Here is a 21,134-nt window from a genome sequence, read left to right on the forward strand (position 1 = left end):
AAAAGCAAATAATAATTTATTTGGAGTATGAAAAAAATGAACTCCGTATAAAAATTAAAAGTATAATTTATATAAAAGGAAATTAAATTTATTTTCTTACATTAATCCCAAGAAAAGTGAGTTTGGTATGGCACGCACTGTTGGCAGTTGCACACACTTAAGGCAACATGGGCACTTCAGTATTTGGGTAATATTTATGCATTTTCACATAACTGCCATGCATGAGTGTGCGTAAGATGTGCATTCATGGCTTCGACTTGTTTTGCATGCTAATTGGCTTTGGCTTTGAGTGAAAGAGATAGAATTGCCAGCCGAGACAAAAACAAAGTACATGAGTCTGGAGCAGTTGTAAACCGAAACCCTCGCACTTGATTATGTGCCAAATTGGTTCACAGTGCTTCGTGATCAACGCATTTAAATTAAACATTATTTTGTATGTCACTTTAATCGATTTAGTCTAGTAATCGCTTTACATTTTAATCTATTTAATGTATTTTTGTTTTAATAAATTTGAATATTTATGTTTGCTTCGCAAATAAAACAAAAGTAATTAATAACCGAAGCCAATGTAAACTTATCCTGTAAAATATTTTTCCAGCTCCGCACAAAAGTATGCAGCTGTGCAAAAATGTAGTTTTGATTTGATAAGATTTTCTCAAAACTCAAAGTGTTTTATTTGGTATTGGGGAATACCGAGGGAATCTTGTTGCTTAATTCAATGCAGGCACTGGGTGGTTCGCAATCATTTGTTTCCTCCGTTGACCCCAACAGTTCCTGAACCCTTTCTGGCCTAATGGCACTCTGCATATTTCATCTTATTAAGTGCCAAAACAACGCATAATCAACATTCATGTACCCCATGCCAATTCAGAGCAACAATTGAGTGGAAAATTCTGCATGCCTAAATGTTACCCGATCATCAATGCAACGGGACTAGTTAGGTTCCCAATGGCTTTCCATGGCCTTCCCCGTTTAACCTTCCCCTTCCCTTTTCCACCCATCGAGTGCACTAATTATACAGCTAAACAATTTCGTATTTCGGGGAGCATTTGTTTATGCAACTAAGCGAACTTTGTTCTGCTCTGCACGGAGAGATAAATGCTTCAAATTGGTTGCGTAAACATTTGCTATTCTGGTTAGATCAAAGCTGTAGCTTTCTACCTACATATATGTTGGTATTGTTTAAGTATAATAAGCTAAATTGGAGACAATAATCACGAGCGATTATAAGGTTTCATTTAAAAGTAACATCTACATATTAAATACCAACCTATAATACAAAAAAAATTTAAGATCATAAAATTAATTATGTTTTAATCATGAATGTAATATTCTCTAAAATTGCCGTCCTTCAGTCAAAAATATTAATTTTGCCTTCCTGCTTTAAAAATTTTTGTTTCCCTTAAATTTGGACAGTGCATTTTTAGATAAAACTTATTTATTACGCCGATGCTGACAGGAAATATAAATTATTCTAGTCTCCACTCATTTATTGGGTTTGTTAGGAACAATTTTAGTACACATAAAGTTTGTTATGAAATTATCTGTTGCTCTGACTAAAGACAAAAATGCAACTCGTTGATATATATTTTGAACATAGAACAGTGAGAGATTACTTAAAGCAAACGTACATTTTCGAGTGATGAATTGCTGTCAGTTGTGATTAATAATTTCCGTTGTAATTCTTCTAAGCAAAAATAAAGTGCAGGCAGCAACAATTACTCGATTATAATGACAGCCAGCGGGGGTTGGTAATCCCCAGAGATTAGCACATACCATAAATTCATTAGGGTCCGAATAATCCATTCTTCACAAAGATGTTCATACATTACCTCAGACACTGGCAACGAACTGAATCAGTTTTCCTTGGAAATTCTAGCTCGAATCATTTACCCTGAGAATTTCGCTTGGAATGCAGTTATGAATTTATTTATGACTCTAATTCTCCGAATGCTCAGCTTGTGTCTCCCTCACCTTTGTCTTTCCTAGCTCTGTAATCCTTTTGGAATTTTATTTGCTTCCATATACATATTTAAAGATTTGCACTGGCACCACCCAAAATAGAAAAGCCAAAAATATATCTTCTACCGGTTTGGCAATGTGCAACACTTTCATGGTGAGACCATTAATTTGCAAACTAGCCAAATCACAGAAATTTTATTATAAACAAAATAATGGGCTGCATTGTAATTAAAAGGAATTCATTGCTAAAGATCCAGTGAAAAACTGAATTTTGGATCGAACACGTGATTATTAATCTATATGTGTATTTTGTTGTATATTTTTTAAACAAAATTCTTTTACTCTTACTAGCTTCTAAAATATATTTGCCTTTGTTGAAATTTTGAAAAATAATTATTTTCCTTGACAAAAAATCACTAAAATTTTATAGATTTGAGCTATTTGCGCCTGCAGGTTTGTGTTCTCCCCCAAGATGCTTTAACTTTTTGTGGATATTGGTCGCGGTTTGGGTGGTCTAAACTTTTTATATCTTTTTCGCCCATTTCTCAATCAAATGTTTATAAAGCAAAAATAAGTTGAACATATATAAGTACATTACCATTTGCGAAATTTATCTGATTGAGTAATTGGTATTTTTGGAAAGCATAGTTGCAAAAACCTAATCGAAAATAAAATACAGAAAACAGGAACATTTGTATGATTTGCTTCAATTATAATGGTAGCTAGCTTTCTGTGGAATGCTTAAAATATGTTTTATGTTCTAGTCTTTCAATTAATTGAAATTGAATTGTTCGCCAATGTTCAATTTCGTTTACCACTTAATAAAATAATTTTAAATGAGGACTGATAAATATCAATTTTTAAATAGGTAATCCAAAGTTATTACTCTTTATTTAACCTAGTGTAAAGTATATAGGTAAGCATTTAATTAATGTATATGGTAGGGTATTTGAAGACATGAAGTTCCATTATGAGCTGCAAAATTTGCCTTCCTTACCCGATTCAAAATTATGTCATTATTAATATCGACTTTCGCTTCGTCATTATCTGGCCGGTCTCTTGAATTTGAAGAGAGAAGCGTAGCGTCAAATGACCGGTTAGGGAACCTTATCTAGATTTTTTGTTGGGGCTTTTTGCTTTGGCTGCCTATCATTTATTTTTCTTTCACACTGATAAAATGTGAGAAAGAAAAACCGCGGCTGTTGGCGCAGCGTACAATTGATTGAAGTCCGACGTCGACGTCGGCGTTGCCGTCGCTATATAATGATCATCGGGTTTAGGTTCTCCCGTTCGAGTTCGGGATCGTTGGGATCAGTCTTTGGGACGCGCGGTTGCCGTAAAGATCGTGGCGAAGTACTGTTCTATATCTTAAGTTTCGCGAGCCTCTGTTTGTGGTAAATCTAAACTAAACATATTAAAGACCTTGTGTAATACTAATATTTTCTGCAGTAAAAGTGCAGCAATGAACAAAAAAGTCATACATAATAAACATAAAAAAAACGCTTACTATATCTGTTTAAAACAAATTGATTAAGCGCATTAAATGATATGCAATACAAACAGAAAACAAGGGAATGGGTGAAAAAAAAAACATGAGAGAAAATTGATTCGTTTATGCAAGCTCAGCATACTTAATCTATGAATATTCCCCCATGTCAAGCCACTAAAAATAACAAAACTCGAAACGGGCTGAACGTTTAAATATGTATTTAAACCTCTTTGTTGTGTTTGCTTATTGGTGAAAAATTCAGTTTGGTGAATGGAAAGCAGAGAAATATGAAAATAACGTGTGAAGTATTTAAAGATATGGCCCAACAGCTGATTTTTTATTTTAATCGCATGTTTATTTTACTCATTAACTTCAGCTCTCTTAAATGTGTCTCTTGATTTTATCTATATGTGCTAGAGAGTGGATATCAAATGGACGTATGTATATTACAAAATCAGAATATTATGTTCAGACTACCCGCAGACTTTGCTCTTTTAATGGTCTTTTGTTGTTTATTGCAATCTTTCGACAAAGAACACATTTATCTCTGAACTTGAAAATAATTTTGTTTGTTTATTAAGCCCGGTTGCGTTCGATTTTCACACACTTAGTTGTTGTTTTAGTAGACTGTTTTCTGGAAATAGACACGGTTAATTGTTGTTTAAAATATATAGTAAACTGTATTCTTGAACAAAAAAATCTCATCTTTTTTATCAGTTTAAGAACGGTGGCTTAAAATTATATATACTTAGTTTTTTTACCCTTGCAGAGCAAAGGGTATTATAGTTTCAGTCAGAAGTTTGCAACGCAGTGAAGGAGACACCTCAGACCCCATAAAGTGTATATATTCTTGATCAGCATCACGATCAGAATCCAAATACGTCTGTACGTCAGTTCGTCTGTCCGTCTGTCTGTAAAGTAGTCTCTCAGTTTTTAAGCTATCTGGCTGAAAGATTCCCAAAAGTTGTGTAGTTATTGCACGCAGTATATAAGTCAGACGGGCCGGATCGGCCAAACTATATCGGCTAGCTCCCATACGAGAGAATGAAATAAAAAATTCTCAGGCGGTTGTTTTTGATCAGATCCACTTGATTTCTTTCAGATGGCGTTTTCTAGCTACTATTGAATTTCGGATTAAATTTTATCAAAATCGGATAACTCTATCATATAGCTGCCATAGGAAAGATCAAAAAATATATATAGAATTAATGGAAATAAATTGATAACATCGTTGTTTTTTATCCCACGACAACGACTTTTAAAACATCAAGTTTTTTAAGTACCCTTGAAACGAAAAAAAATTTAATAAAATCCGACAACGTTATCATATAGCTGTCATAGGAAAGATCGAACAGACATGATTTTTATATAGAGTTCTCTAACGACTCTTAAATTACGAATTAAACTTGATCAAAATCAGATAACCATATCATATAGCTGCCATATAAACAATAGTCGAAATTATGGAAAATTAGTGAAAAAAATCGATGTTGAATGATCCTGAATGTATTTTGTTCGACATATTTGATGACTGTAAGGGTAGATAAACTTAGGCTTGCCAAAGCTAGCTTCCTTTCCTTTTTGAAATCAAAGCTCCAGAGTGTTTTTTAATTAAGTTTGTTTGTAGTGTTATTTTGATACCAAAGTCCGGGGCTTAATCGCGCAGTTAAATATTAAATTTACACTACAAATGTCTCAGAAAGACACTATGAAAATGTTAACAAAAGATTCTTATTTAAATGCAATGCAATATGCTAAGTGCAATTTAATACTAGAATTCACAATCGCGAAAGTATAATGTTAACTCTCTCAGCGATCTCAATAGGATCAAAATGATAGCGGCTTGAGAATTTTTTTTTAAAGATATTGCGTAATTTATAACTTAGCATATGATTCATAAATAGAAGTAAAAAAAATTTAATTGGGTCTGACGAAACACTTAAGAGATCCATAAAGATTGTACGTACTTCGATTGCACATTTCCAAGTCATTCATACGTCCGATTAATTCTGTTAATAACTTTTTACTATCGGTCAGATGTACTAAAGCCCGAGGTAGTTCAAGCCAACTGAAAGCATATTATTCACTTCCTTGCCCTGACCGATAAATATTGAGATTATTCAGGGACTTTCCTATAATTTTATTACAGCTTAAATTGACTACTGTACTGATACTGATAGTACAGCAATGAATGAATAATGCCAACAAGAGTTATCAACAGTTTAATTCAAGGCTACCACTTTCGTACATTCATTTATTGAAAAGCCGATGTCACGTGCCAAATAAATTCTCTATCGAATATGAACAGGCGTCCTTACTATTTTCTTTTAATTGGAAGACAAATTATTGATAAGTTGGCGTAGTAGTGGCCGTGTAGGAATTGACTTTGATGGATTCATCAACTAGATGACTTTCATAGCTATGGATGTGCGCATCAAAGGTATCCTGTAGATAGGAAAAATAACTTAGTATTTATACAAATAATACATGATATACCAAAGCATGTAAGTAAGATACTCACTGCTCCCAAAAAATTATTGCGATATTCAGTCTCGGCTTTCAAAAAAGCTGCCACGCCCTCATTCACTTCGGATCTATTCTTCGAACCAAAATGTGAATCAATATCCTCGTTAGTTACTGGTCGGGGACGCCTTGACTTTCCGTCATTAGAACGGTTCTTAGAATCCTTTTCTCGGCTGCGCGGCTCGACTTTTTCTTTTAGAATCTTCTTACGCTCGTAGTCGATACGCAACTTAATGGCTTCAATCATTGTAATGGGATCCACGGGAATCGGCTTATTCGGAATGGCTCCTGCAAAGGATATCTCCCTGGCATACACGTTGAAATCCTCCCGTCCGTCGAGACTCGCTTGAATGACGCCGGGGCAAAAACGATCCTTTACCAAAGTCTCGAGGAAATCGTTTTGAATGCGCTCGGTTAAGCGGTCCTCACCTTTTTTGAGGATATGAACCAATCAAGATAACATATACACAAATCCTACAAATAGGAAAACAACATACGGGGTTTTATGTGCATTCGCATAGAACGTCCTCCAAAAGATGAATTTCCATTAGATTTGTCAAATGATGTTTGCTGCAGAGCTGGTTTTTTTTAAATGTGTACACAAACTGATTCATCTTACATTTATGCAGGACCTTCCTGACAAACAAGACTGATTTCTTGAGGAAGACGTGTTTCCACGTTGGGAAAAGCTTTGGTTTTCTTCCGTGCTTTCCTTACAGGCCGAAGATCCTTTACCACAACAGCTTTTTTGACCAGATTGTTGGCAACATCCTGAATTACTTGTGCACTCTGGCGGCAGGTAACTTGTTTTATTGAGTGTCGTTTCGTGCTGTTTTGTGAAGGAATTTGAGTTTAAGTGGGTCTTAAATAATTCATTTAAATATTTAACTAACCAGTGTTTGGCCTCTATGTGATTGTGGTGATTCGCACTGTCAACCAAGTTTAATTAAAAGATCATCCATAAAGATGGCAATATATTATATTATGACCACTTACCTCTGTTTGCGTATGTTGCATTTCCCGAGTTCGTTCGAAATCGCACATTGTTTTAGCCTTCATTATGAATGAATATTTAATGTAGTGCCGTATAATTATCAATCTTTAATTACTTACATTTTCTGACCTGCGGCTTGTGTCGCACATCTGGTTAGAAGACATATTTTGATTTTTGGATCGCTGCTGTGGGCAACTTCTTACAGATTGCTGGCGACGTTCGTCTTGAACTATTGTCGTACTATTAAGACCTGGTTCCTGTTACATAGTCGAGATATGTCAGCATTATTTTCCCGGCTTTCACTTGCGGTAACTTACAAATATAATCGAATCGTCACTTTCCAAACAAGAATTATTGGATGTCTTTTGCTGACATGACTGCTCTTGCCGCTGTCGCCGTCGCTGAATCTCTTGTAATACCTCATTACGCCTCCGAAACTCGCCATAGTTCATGCCAACTTGAGAGGTATTGTAACAATCGTGTGGGGTGTTATTCCTTGAAGGGTTCGTTGAATAGTGGTTATCGCCTGGGTCATTCAAATCGCACTTTAATGTGTAAAGATAAGTGGATTACATTTCATAATTGTAACAACGTATTCTATCTATGACTCACCGTTGTACAAGCACTATTTGGGTTCGTAGGTCCCCTTCTCATTGTTTTCTGTGATTGATTCCTATCAGATATTATTTCTTTAATCCGTGCTACTTACGATGTGCGAAGTGTGATGGCAATCAGAGCTATCAGTTTTATTCGGTCTGGGGGCGCTTTGGGATCGAGAAGCAGTACGCTTTGATGAACTCTGTTCATTCGGGAAAGGCTGAATGCTGGGGCATTGTTCTTGCTGAAAAAGTAAACTTTTAACTGGACACTCTGGCAAATTGCTACATTGCTTTATTGCAGGAGTAGAAAAGTATAGTTTAACAGAAGAACATGATATTACTCACATATTCGTCTTCGCCATTACAACGGCTTGGGAACTGTGAAGCAAGTTTATAGTTTATGAAACAAAAGCTTTGATGTTTTTACCCCTTTCTGTGTCATTAACGAGCAATTCTGCCTGCCACCATTGAATGTGGATTGACTACATGGTTCATCCGGCGGTTTGCAGGAGTTAAGCATCATTGGGAACCGAGTGACAGTTGGACAGGGATCGTAGGTTTCCTCGTCGCTTGAGCAATGAGTCTTGCAGGATTCGTTGTGGCAAGGATTTTGCTGATGCTCTGTTGTTGCTTCGCTCAGACCCCTTTGGTATCCCAGAAAGCGACTGAAGGCCAAAAAGAGCTCATCGGGAACCAGAAAGGAATTTCTAACGATGGTCACTTAATAAGCTTTCCGTTCAAACAAACAAAATCATACTTACAGACAATCTATTTTGACGAATAGCTAATACCGTTAAATTGAAAAATATAATACGCAATTTAGAGGTTGAACCGCGATGTGTGCGTGTTAATACTAGGCTGCCAGTGTATTGCTGTAAATAAAAAAAACTTCGATGGAGTGTAAAAAATTTACATGGTATCAAAAGTGACAATAGATTTTTTTTTGATTTTTTGAGTGTATTTGACCAGGAAGTGTGATGCTAAAGTCAAATTTTCCATTTTAACCAAGTATTGATCGCAATATTAATATAGATTTGAAACAGACAACACAAGTAATAATCATAAAACAATAGTTGCAAATTATTTTTTTAATATAAATGTATAATCAATTTTATTTAAAAGTATTTTAAATATAATATATTTTCTTTGGCTAAATACATTTAATGTTTTTATATATGAATTGAAGTACATTTTTTGCGGAACTTATATATACATATGTAATTGGATGTTTTCCTCAGACAAATAAATCGAAATATCTGTGCCTAAGGAAGTATCCCTTTCCCCATCACACTAGATTCACTTAATTCGCCATTATGCGGGCGCTATCGTCAGCAATCAGATCAGATGCACCATCCATTATCCTGCTGCCGTAATCCCTCATCGCTGTCATCTCTCCGGTGCTCGCTTCCGTTTGTTCATTAGGCAAATGCAGCAGTTTCAGCTCGACAAACGCCGAATCGTTTGTCTCAGCCGTATCCGTATCCGCACTTGCATCCGCATTCGCATCCGCATCCGCATCCCTGTCATCCGTGTTTGTCAGTCGAAAGGCAGGACATCCGCCACAGGCCCGCTCCAAGTGGGCGGTCAGCTGGGCGAGGAATGTGGGCGTGGCATGTGCGTTACGCGTGAAATCCAATTGCCGCAAACTGGTCGCCTGGGCGGCCAAAAAGGGGAGGAGGGAGCGCACCGCCCGCGGTCCCTGCGGCATCCACTTGACGCTCCCGTCCGCCACGTCATAGTGCACCGTCAGCTGCGAGTGCCAGGCAAAGTATTGCAGCCGGAATGCCTCCCCGACGGCCTCCACTGGCAGCCTGTCATCCAGGCGACACTGCAACCGGAGACCCACAATCCGATAGTTGCGCCCCCGAATTTGCTGCAGGCACACGGACAAAGTTCCCATTGCACTCGCACTGGCATTCGCATTCGCTTTGCCACATTCGTCCAGGTGGTCCAGGTGGTAACTCGAATTTAGACACAGAAAAGCCGTCAATTGGCGGAGTCGAGGCAGTTGAAAGATCTCCTCAGAGCTGGCGTTTACCATACAGGCTGGCAATTTCAGGGTTTCCAGGTCTCTGGGAAACCGGCACTTCAATCGGTTGCAATTCCAGTGCGACCGCAGCTCAAATGCTCTGAGGTTGGGGAGCTCCTTAAAGAGTAAATCCAAATCTTGGGGTGTTAGGTCCTCTCCTTCGCCCAGTTTCAGGTCCACCAAATTGGGGCACACGTGGGGCAGCTCTCTCGCCACCAAGGTATCGCATTTGGTGAACGAAAGCCTGCGCAAGTGGGCGAGGCCTTGCCGCTTCCGTTTAAGCCACTTCCGGCAACCTTCGCCGGTGCCCGGCAGGTTGATTAAGCCCCTTGTCCGCTGGCCTAAGTAATCCAATAGCCGAGCCTGCTCATCGGGTTTCAGCAGCTTTAAGTGCGGCTCCCGGCCAAAATCAAACTGCTCCGCATATCTGCTGCTCCACAAGCGAAGTACCGACCCAGATAGCCGCTCCTCCTGCAGCTCCATCAATCTCAGCTGGTCCCCCAGCGAAAGATGCTCGCAAATCAGCAGCAGACAGTAGTCGTTCAGCGCCATTAGGCCGCAATTTACGGGCGGCTCTGAATGGCGATGGCCTATGGTTATGGCCGTCCTGAATCGCATCCCACTCGATCTGCTGCCGCTGAGCAAGACCGACAGACTGAGCAGGAAGCGCGTGGCATGTGTCTGCCCGATTTCTGAGCTATATATGGTGTGTCCGATGTCTGTCTGAACCCCCGTTGCGGCTGAATCAGTGTCGCCTTCGGCGGTTGCAAACAATCGCAGCTGGCGGTGCGTGCAACCAGCGCATGTGTTCCCGATTATACAGATCTCATGGCACAGTGGGTCGAACGGTGACCAAAAGTGCTTAAAAACTATGTACCTTCAAAAAAAGAGATATAAAATTAAATTGGAAATAACTTACAAACACATTCTTTATTTACTTTACTTGAAAATGATATTAAATTTTTTTTATTATTATCAAAACAAGGCTTGAATGTAATTATAGCTTTTTGGTTAGTGAGAATACCACTGTTGTCAAATGTAAATTTACCTGGCACATTAAATTGTATTACTATTTAGTTTTCAAATAGTTATACAGTAAATTCAAGACTGACTACTTAATCTATCTGGGACCACTGCACAACTGTAAACACCACCCCCTTTTGCACTCCGCTACTGGTGGTGGTCGATAAGTGCAACCCCCGACAAGCTGCCCGCTGGCGAAGAGAGTTTTCAAATCGGATCAGGGTGTGGAGTTCCACTTAACCACTCTCTCTTTTTAAGATAGTGTATTATCGTTGGATGAGCGGAAGGCAAAGAACACAAGATATAGTACATAGTATATAGTATGGAGAGACCTGGGGAGCGAGAAGCAGAGCTGTGCTATTTTTGTAAATCCCCCTTATAACTCGAACTACACATGTGGCCAAGGCCAAGGCAGCGATACGGAATAGAAGTTGGTGGGAAATTTCAAGTGGCCCAAAATAACAGAAACCTAGATGGAAACAAATCAGAATTGCTGTTCAATTCGATAACACATCAGTCGTAAACAATGAGCTGTCATTACTGACCATTGATATGGAAATCTTTGTACTTTGTATACTCCGCGGTAGAAAACCACGCATTATCTTATATTGATTACTAGCTTGAATAGATCAGGATTATGAATCATATTTTAATTAACAATTATTCCAATATTTTTTTGGCAACCTCTTGTGAAGGTTTTACTAGGTCTTAAAGCATTACTCCTAACATTAAAATAAAAAACATTTTTGTGAGTTTTATTACTATAAGAAAAAGATGAAACTAAGGGGATTTTAAAGATAATTTTAGTTTTTCTTTGTAACTCATAAGTTTACGGTGTGGGATAATAATTTTTCAAAATTATTTGATTTTGTTTCTGTGAATTATAAGTCTACTTAAGTAAGCCGTCTGGTTTCCAATTGATTTTTTGCTTCAAAATATAATGTTCGGAAACTTGGGGTGCTAAATTTTAAAAAATGAGTTTGGGAGTTCAAAATTCTTGGCTTATGGCAAACGGGACGGAGCCGAGCGTGCGATCGCAGGACATGGAGACTGCGACACCGACGCCTCCGCCGGCGATGAGGATCATCCACCTGGATCTCAACGAGGAGGAGAGCCACCAGCAGAGGGTGTCGAGTAAATACAGTGGCATGTGCTTCCACGTGGGCATAACGGCCATGCTCTGCTTGATGGTGGTGGTGATATTCTTCTTGGCTCCCCTGGGTGAAGACGGGTTCAATCGGACGCCCGAGGAGCGTTTCGCCAGCCGAAGGAAGTTCTACGTGGACAACGAGCGACGACTCCGGCTGGGCAGCGAGATGGCGCTGAGTCCGCTCGAGGAGGAGGCCAGTGCCAGGCTGATAACCATCAAGCAGATGGACGAGGAGGAGCACGATCTCTGGCGGAACTACCACTCACAGTCGCCGCCGTTCCTCAGCCATCTCAACATCAGCGAAACGAACCTCTATGCGGCATTGAGGAGCATGCCCAAGGGTGGACTGCTCCATGTCCACGATACGGGAATGCTAAGAATGGACATCCTGATCGAACTGGCCTACCGCGAGAACCTGTGGGTCTGTGTCAACCAGGACCAGGGCTTCGAGGACTTCCGCTTCTCCAGGCTCCTTCCGAACATTCCGCCAGCGGAGGACTACCACTGCGACTGGATGCTGATGAGCAACTTCTTCGAGCTTGAAACCCAGTCAGCATTCGTGGACAGGCTAAAGAGGAGTCTCGCTGTTCGGACGGAAGGTTACAAGAGCTCCGCCGAGCTGGGTAGCCACCTACGACGCCACCAGAGGCTCGTCCACGGGTTAACCGCATTCCAGCCGATCTGGAGCGACTTTATATACACCATGCTGACCGATTTCTACGCCGACGGGGTGCAATATGTGGAGCTCCGTTCCTCGCTGCCAATCGTGAGTTGGAATTTCGTTGGAAATCAAAACAACCTTAGTCTAAAAGCCTTTTTTAACCTTTTCTGGTAGAGTAGGTGTTCTTTTTTATTGCAATGTGGGTTGTAAAACCAGTTGCTTGGCTTTTAAATATTTCTGTAAACACTTTTTTGCTGGACACATTTTCTTTTAAAGGATTTTATATCTTTACTAAAACTTTTGAAGATAACGAATGATTTCAAAAGTGTTTTTATCCAAATACAGATACAAAAATCAATTCCTTAGAATAGATTAAATATCAGTTAGTATCTTACTGTTACTTAATTCTCATTATAAAGCTTTTATGTAAAAATTTATAAACATATTTAAAAGGTTTTGATAAAGCACATATCAAGAAACAAAACCTTTCTTCCCTTCCGAATACTACTTTAACCCTCCCTATTACCTAGATGTACGATCTGGATGGCAATAACTTTACCATTTTGGAAACGGCAGAGGCCATTCTTTCAGTGTCCGATATTTTCAAGAACACCTATAGAGACTTTTACGGAATCAAGCTGATCTATGCTCCTTCCAGGGACTTTAATGACAGTCGCATGAATGAGTATTTGGCGAATGCCCGCATGCTTAAGGTTGTTAGAGATACTGTACTATATTTAGCCCACCAAAATTCTATTTAACCTTCTCTTCTGATAGTCAAACTATCCCAATTTCTTTGCTGGCTTCGATCTGAACACCTTTGGGGATGAGTGCAATTTGCCAGTTTTGGGAGAAGCCACTCAGCTCCTGAGGGTCGGCAAGGATATTGACTTATATTTCCATGCGGGGGAGTCACGATGTCCGGATAGTTCAAAACCGGATGAGAATCTGCTGGATGCCCTGTTGCTGGGGAGCAAACGGATCGGAAACTCCGTGAATCTGCCCTTCCATCCGGAGATCATGAGAGCCATGCGAAACCTTAGAGTGGCCGTGGAGATTTGCCCATTGTCCAATCATTATCTGCAGTTCTTCAACGATTTCCGACAACATCCTGTGGCTTACCTGATTGCCACCGGCTTTCCCATTGTGATTGGTTCGGATTACCCGTCCTTCTGGAACTCCGCCCCCCTGACCGATGACTTCTATGTGGCATTTGTGGGCGTGGCCAGTGGGTGGGGCAATCTGCGCCTGCTCAAGCAGTTGGCCCTGAACTCGTTCATATATAGTTCCCTTAATGAGAGTGAGAGAAATGTGGCCGTAACCCAGTGGCGTTGCAGGTGGAACCGGTGGGTCAGCCAGTTCGTTAACAGTAGTGGATACCACTAGGTGCCACCGGTAAATGTATATGAGAAAATAACATTTTTGACGTTTCTAATTTTACTAATATGGAAAAGTAAACACGAACCACCAGAATTGTGATTATCTTGAACCCATACCTAAATCTTATGTCCTTGAATTTTTCACCATGCAAACCAACACAAAATTTGATTAAAACTTAAAATATTATTGGTTTAACTATATTAAAAAAGATTACTGGCACTCTTGTGAAAAGTAGAATTTAAGTTTGATTTATACCTTAAAAGGAAATAAGTGCTCTTAAGTGCACTTCAAACTTTTATTTTCGGTTGGAATTTCATTTTATAGAGGGTGAGAAAATATGCAAAGAAAGCCTCATAAATTTTTGATTAAAAGGTGCTCTCTAATTTGAACTTCAGAAGCATTTTTCCGCTTTCCGGTTTATCGAGAGTGCACCATAAAGTGACCAACAACGCGGCACTCGAGTTTTGGGGAGGTGACCATGGGCAGGGTTAGGGAAATCTAATCTCCGGCCACTCGTAAATCAAGATGCCAGATTGCCCGATTGTGGGCGATTAGCTGGTTGGGCGGGTTGCCAACCCGCACCCGCACGCGCAATTAACGCCCAAAAATCCAGGGGAACGCGTGTTAAATCAAAGATAATGCCGAACCACCGACCAATCGTTTCAGATAGGCCGCCTCGTCGAAACTAAAATCGGAGCTCCTCAATCGCGGTGGACGTCAGTCGCAGAGCGGACCTTTAAGCGATCGGAGCCAAACGGAATACTGCAAACCGCTTCGCCATGCTGCCCATCATCATCCGCCGTAATCTTATCGCCGTGTTCGCTTTCGGCCTGTGCGTCTGTCTCGGTTTTGGCCCTTGTCCGGCGGAATCACGCACCCGGCCGAAGAATCTGGTAGACCGAAAGCTGATGACGCTCTACGGCAGCACGCCCCACGTGGAGGCTCTTCTGGGTCCCGGAAGACCCACTCCGGACACCTACAAGACCCTGCGGAACGCCTTCTTCCGGTACGAGGAGTCCCGATCCCTCGGCTACGACCTGGAGCTCACCGAGCGGGAGATCAGGGCCAACGAGACCATCATGAAGGCCAAGCTGAACGAGTACGGAGAGGGATTGGTCACCCCGCACCTCTTCAAACCCGCCCAGCACATCTTCGACGTTTTGGATGGCATCCGGAACACGGATCTCTTCGCGCTCCTGAAGAAGATGCCCAAGGGAGCCGTGCTCCACGCCCACGACACCGCTCTCTGCAGCACCCAGGCGATCCTGGACCTGACCTACTACGAAAACTTGTGGTCCTGCCAGCAGGAGGATGATCTTGGCGCTACGGCGTTGAGGTTTTCCCGGGATCCGCCAGCTGAACTGACAAGCTGCAATTGGACTCTGCTGTCTGATGTGAGGACAAAGTACGGACCAAGCAAAGTCGATGAGTACCTGGCCGAGCGACTCACCCTGTACCCAACCAAGAAGTTCGAGGACAACAACGCCGCCTGGTCCACTTTCATGGAGATCTTCGGCCTGCTCGATGGCTTGGTGATGTACGCCCCCGTCTGGGCGGACTACTACTACGCTGCTCTCAAGGAGTTCTACGACGACGGAGTACTGTACTTGGAGTTCCGCTCCCTGGTTCCCACGGTAAGTGAATACGTATCCCCAAGATTACTGAAGTGCACTTGTTTAAAAAGATTCAATGCAGTCGATGTTTACTGTTTATTTAAATGCCTTCACTCGAGTGCTGGCCTATAATTCGAGGAAACAAAAGTAGTGTTCTCATCTTATCGAAATACGATAAGCAACTAAAGTAGCCTCTAGTTTGCCTTTTATTGCAACTAAGAAATAATAATATTTATATCAGATAAAGTCAAAGCGAGTTAAACGGTCAAAAGATGAAAGCACTTCAAGCTGTCCACTTTCAGAAATTACATTTATATTTTTTGATTCTGTGCAAACCCTGGAAAATACTTTTGAATTTCATATGAGAAATATGAGGACGAAGTGCAATATCGTTTTCATTGAACTTAATTTTTAAAGCTTTATAATCCTTTTAATTTTTATTGTTCCTTTTGAAACATAAACATTTTCTTACCCAAATAATTACTATTTAATTCGAATAATATGATTTTTACCAAATCTGTAATTATTTTGTGGTACTAGGAAAAAATCTCAGCCGCAGGACCCAATATAAACATATACAAAATTTTTGAATTGAAAAAAAGTATAGTTTAACCATTTGTCAGAGAGTCTTAGTGATCCCAATTAAAAATCATCGTTCTCTTGTAGCTCTACGACTTGGATGACACTGAGTTCACGCCAATGGATACAGTGCGCATTTATGTGGAGACCCTGGAGAAGTTCAAGGAGGATCATCCGGACTTCATTGGTTCCCGCATGATCTACGCACCCATTCGCAACACGGATTCGGAGGGAGTAGCTGCCTACATTAAAACACTGATAGAGATCAAGGTAAACTAACTTCTATTTTAATTTACAAGGAGGATTTTAACAATTTTTGTTTTCCGACAGAATAAATACCCCGACTTCGTGGCTGGTTTTGATTTGGTGGGCCAAGAGGAGATGGGTCGACCCTTGAGGGAGTTCATTGATGAACTGTTGACCATTCCCGAGGATATTGACTTTTACTTCCACGCTGGCGAGACGAACTGGTTCGGTGCCTCCGTGGACGAGAACCTGATCGATGCCATTCTGCTGGGCACAAAGCGCATTGGCCATGGTTTCGGGTTGGTCAAGCATCCCGTGGTGCTGGACATGCTGAAGCGACTGAACGTGGCCATCGAGGTGAACCCGATTTCGAACCAGGTGCTCCAGCTGGTCACGGACTTCCGCAACCACCCGTGCTCGCACTTCTTCGCCGACGGCTATCCCGTGGTCATCTCCTCGGACGATCCCTCCTTCTGGAAGGCCACTCCTTTGACGCACGACTTCTACATCGCCTTCCTGGGAATCGCCTCGCAGCACTCCGACCTGCGACTGCTCAAGAAGTTGGCCTTGAACTCGATCCAGTACAGCTCGCTCACGGGAGACGCACAGTTCGAGGCTCTGGAGAAGTGGCAGGTGAAGTGGGACCAGTTCATCGCCGACGTGAACGAGGAGGCCTCCAATCGGGGATCCCCCGGCCAGCGGATCGATTGACTAGCACGGGTGGTGGCAGCGCTGCTGGTCGCGATCTCTCTGATGACCTCTAACCTTCGGCGCTAGTCGGCAGAAACCCCCTCCTCCTCCTGCTGCTCCACCCCTCCAAACTCCAACTCGATCTTCAGTTGCAGCAGGTCAAACGCATCGCATCCTCATCCAGCCCACATCCTCAAAATGTAACCAATTGTTGTAAGCTAATTGTTATGGACTAGTCCCTAGTTAGAAATAGGCTAATACTTCTCTGTAAACCCCTGAGATTCTGTGCCACGCAACGTGAAACGGTGGAAAGCTGAAGTCCTATCCAGTCGCCAAAGAACCCGAAAGCAATAAAGAACCCGTTTTAGCCGTAGCCGAAATAAGAGTGCCTGCAATTTATGTTCCCAGCTCAAAGAAGCCTGAGCGTAATCGTAATGAGTTGGCCAGCCAAGCGATTTCCAATCCCCTTAGAGATGACAGCGTGAAGTAAAATATTGAAAACTCTTCTTGAGAAAAAGAAATGTTGACCTAGGATACTTAATGAAAATATAGAGACAGATGGGAAACTTCTGTAGTCAAAATCTTGGTGTCAATGCAATTTTCTACTGCTTTTAGGAGGGAATTTTTCAAAACCAACTAATAAATTCGACGGTGTGATGTTATGTGTAAAGTATCTAAGTGTTTCTGAATAAAATGGTTGGTTGAACTTACCTAAAGTTTAAGTAAAATCATCAAAACTGTTTCGCTGTTTAAATTTTGTACCTAAAAGCATTGTATCCATTGACATTTGCTACCCATAAATTGGTGTAGAACTCTCTTATTCACAATTTTCCGGTATGATGTAAATCTAACTACATTTCTCCTTTGTCATTCCAATAAATACAAATCTCCTTGCCTTACAAACCCGTAATTCCAATCCTACTGCTCCAGCAACCCATAATCCCCGATTTGCAGTCACGTTGCCATCTCCATCGGCGAAGTGCACTCAAGGCTTCGCCCGCATAAATCTCTCATTGCCTCTGGCTGCGTCGAGTGCGCAGAAAAGTGGATGCGAATTTTAATGAATATGCGCTATATGGTCGTTGGGGCCACCTCCCCTATTCTCCCCTGCTCTCCGCTCTCCCCTCTCCTCCCCCAACCGCCCATCAGTCAGCCTCCTCTCGACTGCGGATCGTGCCATCGGAGTGCTGCAAATGTTTCAATTTTACGTGCCACTGTTTAGTGCTGCGGCTGCCGAGTCCGGGTTCGATTTTGATTTGGCTAACGCCCGTAATGAGCTGGCGGAGTTTTATGGGCTGGCGGCGGATGCAGTCAGGTTGGGTCCTGCAAACGTAGATGAGACCATAAAATTGATGGGCCGACGTAAGCGTGTGTGGATAAGCCATTTCGAGCTCCCAGCTCTTTTTGGCAGCAACATTGTGCGTTTAGCTGGAAAATACCATAAAACTAGCGAAAAAAAACAAAATGTAGTCATGTAGTCATAAACTGAGAATGTTGGAAGTCAACGCAAAAGAAAAATATTAATTTTTTCAAATTTTTTAATGACAATACCATACATATTCGAAATTGTTTTATACACTCATACTTCCGAATCCATATTGCAAATACAATTTAGTTTTTTAGTCCCTTCAAACCATAGGTTTATACTTTATTAAAACTTAATACTTAAATCAAATGTTCTGAACTATTGGTATAACTTATTTAATAACATTAATCTTTGGTAACTCCCATCTATTTAAAAAAAAGGGAAGTCCAAAGAAGCAACCTTTTCAAAAAAAGCTAATCCGACAGCACTGCAGCTGTATCTGCCACCGGCCGTGGCAGCCTCATCAATTTGATGTCGTGCACATTTAATGTGGTGTTGAGGGCGCGCGGATGCATAAAAAACCGATGCCCCAACCAGTCCGCGATCCAACGAGGTCCATAAATTACTAATAAAAGCCGCATGTGTGTGTAGTTGACGGGGTCGCGGCTTTGGTGTGTTAAAGCGGAAATGCGTTGGGCGCCATTTTGTGCGTGGCATGTGGCATTTGCCACTCGCCGTTCGCCATTCGACGGAGGGTGAAATGCCAGTGGCGAGGCGCTAACAAATGTGCGGCCTATTGACACATTCGGAGTGACACATTTCGCAGGGTAAATAAATTGTGTAAATCACATGTTCGGCTAACGAAATCCCATCCAAATTCTCCATGAAACGCTGGGCTGCAAAGAGTGGCAAGCTCCAGGAAATCGAGCAAGATGACAGCCACCAAATGCTTGGCCATCTCCGTTCGCCGAGCTTCGACCGAAACCGAAACGATTAAGCACACCACGGCCTCGGTGAGTCGGTCATTGAGGAAGCTCTCACCCACCGCCTTCAAAACACTTCGCCAGGCAATCGCCAAGGTGGAACAGTTGGGCTCAATGGGCCAGAAGATAAGACTCAACGATCGGGAGATGGAGGCCAACAAGGTGATCATGGACGTCAAGAAAAAGAGATCGCCAGGGGCATTCTGGACCCCAGCAAGTTCATTCCCGGTCAGCACATCTTTGAGACCCTCACCGAGATCCGCAAGTCGCCGATCTTCAATTTGATTAAGACGATGCCCAAGGGAGGAGTACTCCATGCCCACGACACGGCGCTCTGCAGCACGGACTACCTGATAAGTCTGACCTACCGCGAGAATCTCTGGATTTGCACCACGGACGAGGGATGTAAGGCCATAGCTTTTCGGTTCTCGAAGGAGAAACCCACTCAGAAGTTCATCGAGGAATGCAATTGGGAACCGATGTCTGAATTCCGCGAGCGAAGGGGTGAAGAAAATGTCAAGAAATACCTGAAACGGCGATTCAGCATGTATCCAATGTCAAAGTTCGTTTCGAATAACGAAGCCTGGGCACACTTCATGGGCATCTTTATTCTGCTGGATGGCTTGCTTTTCCACGCCCCCATTTGGGCTGAGTATTACTACAACGCCCTCAAGGAGTTCTCCGAGGATGGCATCCAGTATCTGGAACTGCGATCCCTGCTGCCACCGCTCTACTGCATCGATGGCGATATGCTCACCACTCGAGACACGGTGGCCATTTACCAATCAGAACTGGAACGCTTCAAGGCCGACCATCCAGATTTTATCGACTCAAAGCTGATATATGCCCCACTCAGAGGAGTGGAGCCCAGTGTGGTCGAGCAATATGTGAAAACAGCAGTCGAAATCAATGTAAGAAATTTAAAAACGTTTTCAATGAATTCGTTAGGTCAGTAAGTTTTAGCAGTATTTTTGTTCTTTTATGATTTGTTTATTTTGTTGAAAATGTTCATAGTTCTATTATTACCAATATTTCGAGAATAGACTTTAATTTATTTAACATTAGATTTAAATGTTTTAGAGTAGAAATAGTGATGGTAAGCATAAATAAATAACAAATTTAAGCACTTTGATGCTTCAGAATTAGATCCCTAAAACTTACCTTACTTTAATCTTAATAAAACCATTTAAAAAAGTTTTAGTGCTCAGTATTTTTTAATTAACTATTTAAATGGACAGAAGTGTTATCCGCTTTAATCTACAGAAGGAGTTTCCGAACTTCATGGTGGGCTTCGACCTGGTTGGCCAGGAGGAGTTGGGCCGTCCGCTGATCGACTTTGTGGAGCCCCTGCTCAAGATGCCCGAGGAGATCAACTTCTACTTCCACGCGGGCGAGACCAACTGGTTCGGGTCGCCCATCGATGAGAACCTGGTGGACGCCATCCTGCTGGGCACCAAGCGGATCGGGCATGGATATGCCCTGACCAAGCACCCGATGATGATGCGACTGGCCAAGCTGCTGGACATCGCCATCGAGGTGTGTCCCGTGTCGAACCAGGTGCTTCAGCTGGGCGTGGACTACCGAAACCACCCGGCGGCTCTCCTGCTGGCCGCCAATGTACCCATCGTGATATCCTCGGACGACCCGTCCTTCTGGCGCTGTGCCCCGCTCTCCCACGACTTCTACTTCGCCTTCCTGGGCATTGCCCCCATGAAGGCGGACCTGAGGTTCCTCAAGACCCTGGCCCTCAACTCCATAAGGTACAGTGCCCTGAAGGGCGATGAGAAGCAGGTGGGCTATGAAAAGTGGCAGAGAATGTGGGACAAGTGGATCGATGACGTGGCGGAGCAGAAGTGTAGTTAACATTCACCTTTCAAGTCCATACAAATACAAATACTGTTCGTATA

The 21,134-nt window shown here is 42.1% G+C and overlaps 5 protein-coding genes across 6 annotated transcripts; 3 read left to right on the plus strand and 2 right to left on the minus strand.

Moving 5' to 3' along the window:
- Positions 1-3,267: 3,267 nt before the first annotated feature.
- On the plus strand, positions 3,268-17,675 carry LOC108099881 (adenosine deaminase 2-A). Of its 2 annotated transcripts, none has more exons than XM_017203534.2 (4): positions 3,268-3,356; positions 14,477-15,444; positions 16,090-16,272; positions 16,333-17,675. In XM_017203534.2, exons 2-4 carry the CDS (start codon positions 14,590-14,592, stop codon positions 16,957-16,959), a joined length of 1,665 nt encoding a protein of 554 aa, XP_017059023.1. In that variant the 5' UTR covers positions 3,268-3,356; positions 14,477-14,589; the 3' UTR covers positions 16,960-17,675. The 2 variants fall into 2 exon arrangements, with proteins under 2 accessions (XP_017059023.1, XP_017059024.1); XM_017203535.2 differs by having other exon boundaries at positions 3,287-3,356; positions 14,481-15,444.
- LOC108099882 lies at positions 5,658-8,526 on the minus strand. The gene is made up of 13 exons (XM_017203536.2): positions 8,329-8,526; positions 7,995-8,274; positions 7,913-7,945; positions 7,678-7,809; positions 7,581-7,628; positions 7,286-7,513; positions 7,088-7,225; positions 6,971-7,027; positions 6,868-6,903; positions 6,594-6,803; positions 6,472-6,544; positions 5,973-6,403; positions 5,658-5,896 (listed from the first exon to the last, which is right to left on the minus strand). The coding sequence occupies exons 2-13, from the start codon at positions 8,088-8,090 to the stop codon at positions 5,795-5,797; spliced, it is 1,584 nt and encodes a 527-aa protein (XP_017059025.1). The 5' UTR covers positions 8,091-8,274; positions 8,329-8,526; the 3' UTR covers positions 5,658-5,794.
- Positions 8,677-10,465, minus strand: LOC108099883. The gene is given in 2 exon segments (XM_017203537.2): positions 8,677-8,958; positions 8,961-10,465. Coding segments are annotated over 2 exon segments (1,305 nt in total). The 5' UTR covers positions 10,215-10,465; the 3' UTR covers positions 8,677-8,907.
- Positions 11,505-14,044, plus strand: LOC108099880 (adenosine deaminase 2). The gene is made up of 3 exons (XM_017203533.2): positions 11,505-12,535; positions 12,961-13,143; positions 13,208-14,044. Exons 1-3 carry the CDS (start codon positions 11,594-11,596, stop codon positions 13,814-13,816), a joined length of 1,734 nt encoding a protein of 577 aa, XP_017059022.1. The 5' UTR covers positions 11,505-11,593; the 3' UTR covers positions 13,817-14,044.
- Positions 17,676-19,046: 1,371 nt separating the features above from the next.
- Positions 19,047-21,132, plus strand: LOC108099863 (adenosine deaminase 2). Its single transcript, XM_017203511.2, is given in 3 exon segments — positions 19,047-19,408; positions 19,411-20,138; positions 20,491-21,132. Coding segments are annotated over 3 exon segments (1,560 nt in total). The 5' UTR covers positions 19,047-19,176; the 3' UTR covers positions 21,091-21,132.
- The last annotated feature ends 2 nt before the right edge of the window (positions 21,133-21,134 follow it).

This window comes from Drosophila ficusphila, unplaced genomic scaffold (genome assembly GCF_018152265.1).
Source record: "Drosophila ficusphila isolate 14025-0441.05 unplaced genomic scaffold, ASM1815226v1 contig_106, whole genome shotgun sequence".
In the NCBI taxonomy this organism is placed as follows: domain Eukaryota; kingdom Metazoa; phylum Arthropoda; class Insecta; order Diptera; family Drosophilidae; genus Drosophila; species Drosophila ficusphila.

Bases quoted from the DNA above. Each gene is read 5' to 3' on its own strand.
- LOC108099882 (XM_017203536.2), bottom strand. From the start codon at position 8,090: ATGATGCTTAACTCCTGCAAACCGCCGGATGAACCATGTAGTCAATCC. The intron at 7,629-7,677 runs GTAAGTAGCACG...AATCAATCACAG, and splicing joins GCCATCACACTTCGCACATC to AAAACAATGAGAAGGGGACC. The intron at 6,804-6,867 runs GTTAGTTAAATA...TTCACAAAACAG, and splicing joins CACATAGAGGCCAAACACTG to CACGAAACGACACTCAATAA.
- LOC108099880 (XM_017203533.2), top strand. From the start codon at position 11,594: ATGAGTTTGGGAGTTCAAAATTCTTGGCTTATGGCAAACGGGACGGAG. The intron at 12,536-12,960 runs GTGAGTTGGAAT...CCTATTACCTAG, and splicing joins TCCGTTCCTCGCTGCCAATC to ATGTACGATCTGGATGGCAA. The intron at 13,144-13,207 runs GTTGTTAGAGAT...CTCTTCTGATAG, and splicing joins CGAATGCCCGCATGCTTAAG to TCAAACTATCCCAATTTCTT.
- LOC108099881 (XM_017203534.2), top strand. From the start codon at position 14,590: ATGCTGCCCATCATCATCCGCCGTAATCTTATCGCCGTGTTCGCTTTC. The intron at 15,445-16,089 runs GTAAGTGAATAC...GTTCTCTTGTAG, and splicing joins TCCGCTCCCTGGTTCCCACG to CTCTACGACTTGGATGACAC. The intron at 16,273-16,332 runs GTAAACTAACTT...GTTTTCCGACAG, and splicing joins AAACACTGATAGAGATCAAG to AATAAATACCCCGACTTCGT.